Source organism: Artemia sp. Qi Xiang Cuo, chromosome 14, assembly GCF_049724085.1.
Source record: "Artemia sp. Qi Xiang Cuo chromosome 14, ASM4972408v1, whole genome shotgun sequence".
Lineage (NCBI taxonomy): Eukaryota > Metazoa > Arthropoda > Branchiopoda > Anostraca > Artemiidae > Artemia > Artemia sp. Qi Xiang Cuo.
The window spans coordinates 11422356-11434789 of NC_142807.1; the positions used below are offsets into that span (position 1 = coordinate 11422356).

General features: G+C 37.7%; 1 protein-coding gene across 1 annotated transcript in view; it reads right to left on the bottom strand.

The window, feature by feature from the left end:
- Positions 1-9183: 9183 nt before the first annotated feature.
- The window catches only part of Glg1 (Golgi apparatus protein 1), a 140172-nt gene continuing 136921 nt past the window's right edge, over positions 9184-12434 (bottom strand). Inside the window, exon 17 of the mRNA XM_089100084.1 lies at positions 9184-9444. Coding sequence (XP_088956210.1) covers positions 9280-9444 — 165 coding nt within the window. The 3' untranslated portion in view covers positions 9184-9279. The remainder of the gene's footprint in view (positions 9445-12434) is intronic.

Here is a 12434-nt window from a genome sequence, read left to right on the forward strand (position 1 = left end):
GGAAATTTGCATCAAACATTTCCATGTTTGACCCAAATCCCATTGTTTTAAGCCAAAATGCAAAATACTACTAGTTCTATTTTATTTACATTTTACTGAGAAATGCTATCATTATTTTCTGGAAGAAATTCTTATATTTTGTATTTTCGAACCTTTTTAATTTGGTTGGCAAAAATAGGAGGAACTTAGTGAAAAGGCGTAGTACATTTTTCTTAGTCCACAAAAATTAATTTTAAGATACAGGGGCATCAATACGGGAAGACTGTTTTTCCGTTTAAGTTTTATCCACAGTTATAGATAAATGAAAGATTTTGAAAAGTATCCTTGGTCTAGTACTTCATTTTTTAAATGCCCCTCTCCCATAATTATGAAGAACATTTTTTTGTTTCTTAATGCCCCCTCCCCTTGATATTGAAGAACAAATTTTGACTATTGGCTTATATCCCACTGATGCAACTTAATGGTGGAAGATTCGAGAGTATTCAGAGGAGCCAATGCAGGATCCAGAAATGGGTCAGACTAATTTCCCCTTAAGATAAAACTAAATATAAAGCGCTGCAGAGGTTGTTCCACAGGTCTGCCTGACAAATGGAAATACTGGTCAAATGTTGCTACCGATATGGAGAGCACTGCCCCCCGTAATGATGCATGGAAGCTGCATCAATTACTTGGGGAGTGCACCTGCAAAATGAGTAAATTACTTATCCCTCTCTGAAGGCAACGGACTGAAAGCTTCTTACGAGTAGTGAAGACAACATCAAGAGATGGCAAATCCATTTCCAAGAGCTCTTGAAGCCTGACCATCCAAACCCTCAGACCCAACATTTTGGACCCAGTCGGAACCCACCAAGTGACGAGCCCTATGAGGGAGTTTGCACTGACTTGCTCAGGGGGGGGGGATTACACAAGCAATAAAACGACTGAGTAACCACAAAAGCCCAAGGATAGACAAAATTTCGGCTAAGCTCCTAAAATCACTCCCTGACTTGGTGGTTGATGAGCTACATAGCTTAGTTGCGGATGTCTAAGAGAAAGTGGGCATTCCTGAAGAGTGGAAAACGTCTATTATTATCTCAATATTAAAAAAGGGTAACCGTTCAGAATATCACAACTACCGAGCAATATCCCTGATTCCCAATGCTGCAAAACAATTCGCAATTGTTTTGTTGAATAGATTCAGAGATGTGAGAAATTCACGAATAAGACCTAAACAAGCAGGTTTCAGGCCGGGTATGGGCTGCTGTGACCAGAGTCTACGGCTGGTTCTCGAAACAGCTTTAGTTCGTAGCCAGTTTACATCGTTTCAGTCTACGGCTGGTTTTCGAACACCGCTTCAAACATTAGGAAGAAAAAATTCAGGTATACATAGATTTTATCGCGGCCTTTGACTCGGTACAGCGCGACGTCATCTGGAAAGTTATGTGGGAAGACAGCGTACCTGACAAAATAATCAGGTTACTAAAATCGTACTATGCTGGAAAAAAGGCCACAGTCAGAAACGATGGAAAAGCTTCGGACCTATTTCTGATCGAAGAGGGTGTCCACCAAGGTTGTGTCCTTTTGCCAGTCTTGTTAAATTGTTATATCGACTAGATTCTGAAAGTTCTCGATAAGTATCAGGGTGTCTAGTAAGTCCTTTTTTGTCAGTCACAAACCTAGATTGTGCTGACGTTGTTGGCATTCTAGCCCCAACTGTTGCTGAAGCACAGTCAATGCTCAATGACGTCTCCAAGAGGGCTGTATCAACCGGCCTCCATATCAGCCTTGATAAAACTATGACTATGTGTACCGGTTTCTACTACACACCGATCACCTTAAATGGAACCCAAATCGAGGACGTCCAGCAGTTCAAATACTTAGGATTTTTAATGACCCCAACAAGAGAATCCACAGACGAAATCCAAAGCAACACCTCATTCACATGGAGTGTCTTTCTCCAGCTGCGTAAATCACTGCGGAAGCCAAGTGAGATGGCATTGCGGACAAAACTTAAAGTCTATGACGCCATGATCTTTCCTGTCCTCCTCTATGAATGTGAAACTTGGTCGTTAAATCATCAAAGGTCCTGAAACTAAACTCATTTCATCACAAGTGCCTGCGCTACATATTAGGACTCCACTTATCAGCCATAATCTTAAACGAAGAAGCTAGGAAAAGGTGTGGTGATCACCCACTTGTATCTGAGGCGGTTCAACAAAGAAGACTGAGATGGCTCGGCCACACAGTGCGTAGACAAGACAGTAATATAAGCAAGAACTGCCTCAAAATACCTACCGTTTTCGTCTTGCAAGAAGAGAGTAGGAGGACAGAAGAAAACTTGGATTGTCACTGTCAAAGTCGACCTGGAGTCAATTGGTGGCTTCAACAAGTACGGCAGACGCTGGGACCATCACTGGCTTAATATTGTGGAGCCAGCCGCTACTGATCGAGATGTGTGGAAGAAAACTTGTCGTCGTCTGCTGGATGCCACGATGAGACTCGATTCGGCTTCAACGTACTTCAAATTGTGGAGTAATAAAAATTCAGCAAAAAACACGCAGTTTCTTACTTTAAATTTTCTAACCGTTTTTAGAACCACAGTTATTTGATAACTGATTTTCGGCCAATTTGAAGTTTAGACATAGGACCGGTCATGTCATTTTTCTTTTTAGTAAATATTGAACACGTTGAAATTTCAGCTTTGGGTACTCTAGATAACACAATTTTGGAACGGATATTTTGATGGTGCTTTGAAGTTATGGGACTTCATGTAAATATAAACAATGATAGTTTTGGAATATTTAAGCTTTTTATTTGGGGACTAGCTAAATTTTATTATGTAACATTAAAAGAAAGAAAAATTTATTTTTTGGCTGTGTTAATTTATAGAAAACCAATCTGAGATTTGAATTTGTTGAAAACCAATAAACAATGATAAAGATATACCAGTTTTGTCAAACATTCCATTTCAGGTTAAGAGATCTAATAATACGATTTTGATTAAAAAAATATAAAAAAATTCAGTAAGTTTATTATCTCCTTATGCCTGCTTGTCATTTGATGTTGCTTATGTTTTTCTGTATATATTTTATTCTTTATTTATATAGTGTATATGGACCTATAGGTTTCTTAAGCAAGTCTTTAAATAATTTGTGAGTGTTTACAGAAGCCGACACGAGAGTGCACTTTTGTATGCCTGAAGCCTAAAGGCATGCGAGTATATCTCGTTGTAGAAATCGCACAGTCAGTTGGTTACATTAAAAGGTAACTAATCTATATATAGTTCAATAAAAAATTCCATTAAATTGGTTTAGCATACTATTTTTGGGGCAAACTTAGGGGAAGGGTAATATATTTTTCCCTGATCATAGGCAGTGCGCCAGCGCTGCCGAAGTAAAGAACGATGTGGACACAATATGTTTTTTTTTAATTTTTTCTCCATACCCGGGCACCTCGTTTCGAAAGAGTTGTCGTAAAAAGTTCGAAAAGGGCTCATTCGATTGCAAATTGGAGTGGCTAGTGCCTTTTTTAATAGTCGAAAGTGATTGGAGGGCAACTAGCCCCCCCCCACGACCATCATTCCCCCAAACACATCCAATCAAAATTTTGAGATAGCCATTTTGTTCAGCGTAGTTGATTTCCAGATAGAAAATACCTTTTTGAGGAGGACACTCCCCCACAACCCTCGGGGCAAGGGTTTTAAGTTATGCCCTGGGGGCATTTCAGGTTTTTATAGAAGGCGTTGTCGTAGAAACTTCAAAAAAGGCTCATTCGATTGGAAATTCGAAGGGCTAGTGCCCTTTTTAATAGTCGAAAGTGATTGGAGGGCAACAAGCCCCGAGGAGGACACTCCCCTACAACCCTCGGGGCAAGGGTTTTAAGTTATGCCCTGGGGGCATATAAGGTTTTTATAAGGCGTTGTCGTAGAAACTTCAAGAAAGACTCATTAGATTGGAAAGTCAAAGGGCTAGTGCCCTTTTTAATAGTCGAAATTGATTGGAGGGCAACTAGCCCCCCTCCACCACGCACATCATTCCCCCAAATAAATCCAATCAAAATTTTGAGATGTACATTTTGTACACCGTACTTGATTTCCAGGTAGAAAGTATGTTTTTGAGAAGGACACTCCCTCACAGCCCCCACGGCCATGGTTTTAAGTTATGGCCTGGTGGCATATAAGATTTTTATAGAAGGTGTTGTCATAGAAGATTCAAAAAGGGCTCTTTCAATTTGAAATTCAAAGGTATAGTGCCCTTTTCAATAGTCAAAATTGATTTGAGGGCAACTAGGCCCCCTCTCTCGCCCAACTTCTTCCCAATAACATCCAATAAAAATTTTTAGATAGCTATTTTTTTCAGTATTGTGAATTTCAACATAGAAATTATGTTTTTGAGGAGAACACTCCCCCACAGGCCTCAGGGCAAGGGTTGTAAGTTATGCCCTGGGGGCATATAGTTTTTTTTTCTGAACGCGTCGTCGTAGTAACTTCAAAAAGGGCTCATTCGATTGGAAATTGAAATGGCTAGTGCCCTTTTTAATAGTCGAAAGTGATTGGAAGGCACCTAACACCCCTTCTTCGCCCACCATTTCTCCAAAAACATATCCAATCAAAATTTTGGAATAGCCATTTTGTTCCACGCAGTAAAGGTTCAGGAAATTATACCTTAGAGCAGGACATTTCCTACACAGTTTTCAGGGCAAGGGTTATAAGTTATGCCCTGGGGGCATAGAAGGTTTTTATTGAAATGTTTGTCGTAGAAACTTGAAAAGGACATTGTTCGATTGGAAATCAAGAGGGCTAGCGCTATGTTTAATAGTCGAAAGTGATTTTGAGGGCAACTGACGCCCCTCTCACCCCCAGTTTTTTCCCAAACACATCCAATCAAATTTTTTAGATTGCCATTTTATTCAACGCAGTTGAAAGTTTTGAGAATTAGGTCTTTGAGGGTGACAACCCCTCCCCCCCCCACAACCCTCAGGGCAAGGGTTTTAAGTTATGCCCTGGGAGCTTTCAGTGCAAGGGATGTAAGTTATGCCCTGGGGGCATATAAGGTTTATATAGAAAGTTGTTGTAGAAATTTCAAAAGGGGTTCATTTGATTGGAAATTGAAATTGCCCTTTTTGATAGTCGAAAGTGAGTGGAGAGTAATTAACCCCCCTCTTACGCCCTCTATTTCCCCAAACACATTCAATCAAAGTTTAGAGATAGCCATTTTGTTCAACGCAGTTGAAAGTTCTGGATAATTATGTATTTAAGGATGACATACCCCCCAGAGTCCCCAGGGCGAAGGTTGTAAGTTATGCCCTGGGGGCATATAAGGCTGTTTATGATAGAGTTGTCGTAGAAACTGCCAAAAGGGCTCATTCAATTGGAAATTTTGAGGGCTATTTCCCTTTTTAATAGTCAGATGTGATTGGACGGTAACTCACCCCCCTCTCACCCCCACGATTCCCCCAGACACGTCCAATCAAAATTTTCAGATAGCCAATTTGTTCAACATAGTTGAAAGTTCTGTAAATTAGGTCTTAGAGGATGACAACCGCCCTCACAGCCCTTAGGGTAAGAGTTGTAATTTATGCCCTGGGGGCATATAAGGTGTTTATAGGAAGTGTTGTCGTAGAAACTCAAAAAAGGCTCATTCGATTGGAAATCGAAAGGCTTAGTGCCCTTTTTAATAGTCGAAAATGATTGGAAGACTTGACATTTTTATAGTAAAGATCGATGTGGGTATAATGTATTATTTTTTTGTTGTTGTTGGTGTTTAGACCAGGGCACTTCGTATCGAAGGAGTTGTCGTAGGAACTTCGAAAAGGGCTCATTCGATTGAAAATAGAAATATTTTTGTATCCTATTTCTTTTTGTATCCTCTTTCTTACACCCATCATCCAACACACTCTTCGTCTAGTTGGTAATAAGTATTGAGAGTATTAATGGAAATGGAAAGAAATATTTTATTTAGTTACTTAGACCAAAGAAAAAAAAAAAAAAAAAAAAAAAAAACACCAGAAAGAGACTTTTAATTTTAATGATTTATCCCAGGCCTTGTCATCAGCAGACGAGCTGATTAGAAGTAAGACATTTGTCATTTTATTGACACTAAATTTCATCGACCCTAACGATTAGGGTCAAGCTGAATTTTTTTTTTTTTTTAGCATGGGTTTAGTAGGGTTAGAAACAACGACTGGCACCGACACTGCCAGAGGTAGCAGTAGGGGGGAGGAGATGCAGCTGTCCCAGATATTCTATTTTTGTAACAAAACTACAAGACAACGACTAGCATATTCACCAATTTATATTACATTTTATTATTAAAATAGCTACGATTTGCTATTCACACTTCAAAACAGTGGATAACTCCTATTCCCAAGCATGAAATAAACACAGAATGTGATGTAGGACTGAAACTTATTTAAATATTATGAATTCTTTGAAAAGTAAATCTATATTTGACAGCGTAGTAGATTGAACTGTGTTGTCAAATCTTAAATACCACTGTTCAAGTCATGACTGTTCCATAATTTTTTTTACCAAAAATCTTCTGCTTAATGTGGCAGGATTACGTTATTTAAAGTAAACTTATGCTAGACTTCATCACCCAAAAATCAAAAGTAGTGTTTTGAATAACATGACTTCTCGCCCTAGTCGTGAATTAGGGGTTCGTTACACCGTCCAACTGTTAACTATCTATGTTGGCTAAAAGTATTTTGCTCACTCGTCGAAAAACAAAACAAAACACAAACTGTCGGTTAACACGAAGTTTTAGCCAACAATTCTCATTTGTTAGCTAAAACTTTTCGTCCTAGCCGAGTGCTTGGCACGCTAGAATTGAAATACTTTGTCTCTGAGGACAGAGTTCGAGTCCTGGTGTCTTTGCCTCTTTGGTTTTGAACGGCGATCAGTCGGTTGACTCTATAAGCTCAGCCAGGGTTGACCCAGTTCTAAATGGGTGCCTGGAGAAATCAGCAGAAGGTAAACAAGAAAGGGGTGCAAAAGCACAGGATGGTTGGCCCCCAAATTCCTGGCCGAAGGGCCATGAAACGGAGATTAGTACCGTCGGTTGGACTATAAAGTCCAATATCTTGCTCTTAAACTTTGCCTTTATTAAAAAAAAAAAAAAAAAACAAAAAAAACACTTGAATTGGATGGGAGCTGAAGAATAAAAATGGCTTTGATAAAGTTGCTCGTAAAACTGTTGGCTAGCGTTTTTGTTAGAACGGCCAAAAACAGCCTTAATGTCTTACACTGTTGAAATTGCATACTGCGTTTTTATTGTAACTTTGGTGGTCATAACTAAAATCTGAAATAAACCTGAAGCATAAAACCTTTCTAGCAAAGTGGGAAAATCGAGTTGGTAAATTGCCAATTTTTTTAACTCAGGGGTGGGGGAGATACGCAACCCTGTAAATTTTGAAATAAAAACCTCCTTTGGAGGGATATTCTCATTGAAAATATCTGTTTTTATTTTTATATATATTACTAAATATATATTAACAATGATGGATTTATTCTTATAGCAAATCTCCATCATGAAGTCTAAAGGAAGCTGGCCTTATTATTTTTCGTTGAGATCAGTGAGCACACTGAGATCAGTTATCCTTGAAGGATGGTCAGCAGCGTTGCCGACGTTTTTGGTACAATTTAGAGGTCCTGGTATATTATGCTACATTTGGCAGTTTTTGGTACAATATAAATTTTCTGGTACATTTTTTCCTGTTCCTGTGCTCAGATATCTATTCATGTTTTGGTTTATCAAAAATGTTCTACCTGTGGTGGCTAGCTTTTAAGCTGTTGTTCAGATGGTAAAATTTTATCGCTTGCGGTACAATTTTAGTCGGAAAACTGGCACAATTTATTTAAAAGCGTTTTCGTTGATTTAAATTTGAATTCACTTAAGTGTCGGGGAGTAGAACTTAAAAAGTCTTGGTTCTACTTTAGCACAATATGGTAGAGCGGAGAGGGACATTTCTGCCCGTATTGCAAAGGCTTGGTGAGTATTTAACAGCTTGAAAAAAGCGACGAGGACTAAACATGAGAAAAAGAATGCATAAAACGAAATAAAAAAACATAAAAACAGGTTCGCTCTTTCAATTAAAAGTTTTAATAATCTTTTAGTATCTTCATTTCATTTTTGAGCATTAATGGAAAGGAAGTGTGGTCTAACAAATTATCTAAATTAAGAAAAAAGACAAAAAATGTGAGTTGAAGAAGCACATGCCAAAACCTTACTAGTGTACGCTTGCAAGTCATGACTAATCAAGGGAGAGAGGACGAGAGTATTAGGTGTGTTCGACATTCGCTGTCTCTGTTATAGCCTTCAAACTGGAAGTTGTGCCGTGATTTCAAATCACAAAATAAGAAATCGCTAATCACAATAATTATCACTTATCATCAAAAGTCATTTACCTAGAACTACTCAATAGCGCTTTAAGTTGTCTCCAGGGCACGTTATGCCGAGACAGCCAAGTCTTTTGAATCAGTAGCCTCCTGGAAACGAAAACCTAGACAAACAAAAAACCATATAGTAGAACGGGGAAAAGGAAATAATAAAAGTACGGAAAATGACAACATGGGAAACTTTGGAACTCTAGGATGACTTAAAAAAGACTAGTGCCATTGACAGTACAGTGTTGCCCAACAGAACTAGAAAAACTTAAAAACAAGCTTAATTTTAAGACATCAGTTTTTGGATTTTCATTTAAGTAATTTGATTCAACGTGAAATTTTGTGAAAGTAGACAGATTCATATTTTTAAACGTTTTTTTTATTGGCTATAAAACAATTAAGACTAGCTTAATATGTACAACGTAGGCGTTTAAAAATGCCTACAAATATAAATTTTGTCATTTTGGAAAATACTGTCCTTTTCCATACCTATCATGAGCTTTACAATGGAAAGTGTCACTCCAATGTCAAGCGAGCAAGCATTAAAATGAAAAAAAAAAACACTAATATTTTTAATTAAGGTTTTGTAATTAATTACCAGATTTTGTTGAGTGAGGCTAAATGACACCAGTTACTTTTTTTCTGTTTTACAGAAATATGAGTTTTATTCTATATTTTTTGCTCTGGGACCCGAAAGCTCAAACAACATGACTTGCATTCCCAATTCTTGAGCCCGGGACATCAATACCCATTAATTAGTCAATGGACCTTAATCAAACGGTTGAAAAATAAGAAAAAGTCAATAGACAAGACAGTAGATATTTAAAAAAATGCAATTTTATTAACAATACACAATGTAACATAATAAACAAATAATATCCTTAATAAAGGCGTAAAATATGAAACCATAAAAACACCTAGCGACTCTTTAGCTCTTTATACCGTTTAGTGGCCCGGCCAAAAAATAAACCAAAGACAAAAACTATTGAGAAAACAACTAAAATCATAGCAAGAAAATACAATTTGGAAGGAGAATTTGCAACTTGTTCATAAACTTGTTCCAGAGTTTCAGGATACGCAATCTGAAAAATCAGAAGTAATTACATTTCAATCTACATAACGAGTAAACAAAAAATGTGTGACCTCGAGCCAATAGTGATACATCAATACGGTGGCAGATAAGGCTTACCTTTGCTTCATATCGTTGCCTCTATGACTTACAACTCAGCACTGTGGACTAAGATTGTCCATTGCATCCTATAACCAGGGAGAGCTGCTACTCAGCTTGATTCTGGACCAGTATAAATCAGTATGTTATCAAACAGTTCGTGGTAACGAACTGTAAGTAAGGAGCGAACCGGCTCAATGGTAACCGAAACTCTAAAAAACGTAATTTTGATACCAATAGATACATCAAAAGAATCAGATTTTAATTCTGATTTCAAATATATAAGTTTCATCAAGTTTAATTTTAACTATCAAAAGTTACGCGCCTGAGAAAATTTGGCTGATTTTCGAAAAAAGGGTAAAGACCCCCTTAAAGTTATATAACCTTAATGAAAATCACACCATCATATTCAGCATATCAGAGAACCCTACTGTAGAGGTTACAAGCTCCTATCTACAAAAATGTGAAATTTTCTATTTTTTGCCAGAATAAAGATCACGGATGCGTGTTCTTTTTTTTTTTTTTTTTTTTTTTTTTTTTTTCAGGGGTGATAGTAAAGACCCAGTGGCCCAAGAATAACGTGGGAGGGCTCATTTGAAAGGAAATTAAAAGTTCTAGTGCCCTTTTTAAGTGACCAAAAAAATGGAGGGTAACTAGGCCCCCTCCCACGCTCATTTTTTTCCCAAAGTCATCTGATCAAAATTTTGAGAGAGCCATTTTGTTCAGCATGGTTGAAAATATTATAACTATGTCTTTTCGGATGACTTAATCCCTCGAAGCCCCCAGGAGGAGGGCTGAAAGTTATGAACTTTACCCAATGTTAACATATAGCATTGGTTATTGGGACCCGGCTCAATTGTAACCGAAACTCTAGAAAACGGTATTTTGATACAAATAGATACATCAAAAGAATCTAATTTTAATGCTGATTTCAAATATATAAGTTTCATCAACTTTAATCCTATTCATCAAAAGTTACGCGCCTGAGAAAATTTGGCTGATTTTCGAAAAAAGGGGGAAAGACCCCCTAAAAGTTATAGAACCTGAATGACAATCACACCATCATATTCCGCTTATCAGAGAACCCTACTGTAGAGGTTTCAAGCTCCTATCTACAAAAATGTGGAATTTTGCATTTTTACCAGAAGAAAGATCACGGGTGCGTGTTTATTTTTTTTTTCCCAGGGGTGATCGTATCGACCCAGTGGTCCTAGAATATCGTAGGAGGGCTCATTGGAATGGAAATTAAAAGTTCTAGTGCCCTTTTTAAGTGACAAAAAAAATGGAGGGCAACTAGGCCCCTTCCCACGCTCATTTTTTTCCCAAAGTCACCTGATCAAAATTTTGAAATAGCCATTTTGTTCAGCATGTTCGAAAATATTAAAAGTATGTCTTTTAGGATGACTTAATCCCCCGAAGGTCCCGGGAGGAGGGCTGAAAGTTATGAACTTTACCCAATGTTAACATATAGTATTGGTTATTGGGAAATATACAGTACAGACGTTTTCAGGGGAGATTTTTCCTGGTAGTGGGAGGGAGGGGGGGGGTCGGGCAGGGACGTACGCAGGGGGGGGGGGGCGCCGGGCCCGCCCCCCCCCCCCCCCCCGAAATCTCACGACTTTTTTCATTTTCCAATAATTTTCTGATTTTTCTCACAGAATAACGGGTTTGAAGGATTTGCCCCCCCCCCCTCGAAACAAATCCCCCCCCTAAACAAATTCCTGCGTACGTGCCTGGGGTCGGGGGTTATGTAGGAGGATGTTTCCATGAAGGAAGTTTTCATGGGGGAAGGGACATTGCTATGAAGGGGACGCCGGACTTCCAAGCATTATTTAAAAAAAGATCAGAAATTAAATATATAAAAAAACAAGTTTTTCAGCTGCAACAGCAGCAACATCAAAACTTTAAACGAACAGAAAATATTACATATATGATTAGGTTCACCCCCTAGTCAATACCTCACTCTTTAAGCCAGAGATTTTTTAGTACTTTCATAAGAGCTATTTATTCTAATTAACGGCCTTTGTGATTAAGCGGTCAGTTTTAAAGAATTGGAACAAAATTTGAACGTTCGCTTAAAGAACATGTTTTTGACTAGGGGGCGAGCCCACTAGGATATTCAATAAAAATATACGAATATAAAAGTTCGTTACGTAAGTTGATTCGTAAGTTATATATATTTATTACCCGTAAAAACGTCCGTAAATAAAATGAAACAAGTTTTGAGAAAGCTATTTAACCAAATAAAAGTAAATTAACATGAAAATTTTGTTTTAATTATTCATGTACTGTGAGCCAAGATCAAAACCTGCATTTATGCATTTATTCAAAAACGTTCAAAAATTAAATAAAAAAAACAAGTTTTTTTTAACTGAAAGTAAGGAGCGACATTAAAACTTAAAACGAACAGAAATTATTCCGTATATGAAAGGGGCTGTCCCCTCCTCAACGCCTTGCTCTTTACGCTAAAGTTTGACTTTCTCACAACTCTATTTTTTTTTAACAAAAAAACTTTAGCGTAAAGAGCGAGGCGTTGAGGAGGGGACAGTCCCTTTCATATACGGAATAATTTCTGTTCGTTTTAAGTTTTATTGTCGCTCCTTACTTTCAGTTAAAAAAAACTTGTTTTTTTTTATTTAATACTGAAACAAGAACCACTCAAATTATCTAGTAAGGGGTTCTTTCAACAAGAAATATTTGAGTAGAAGGAAGGCATATCAGTGATAATGGATTATGTTTAGTATAGACTTGATGGATGATAAATAATAAAAAGCTTCTAAGCTTTGAAAGTGAATGAAACTTTGAGAAATAAAGGTACAACCGAGACCGTATTCAGGGGATGGGTTAAGGGGTTTGGACCGCTCCCGAAATATTATGAATCGTGGAGACGTAATAAAATGCATA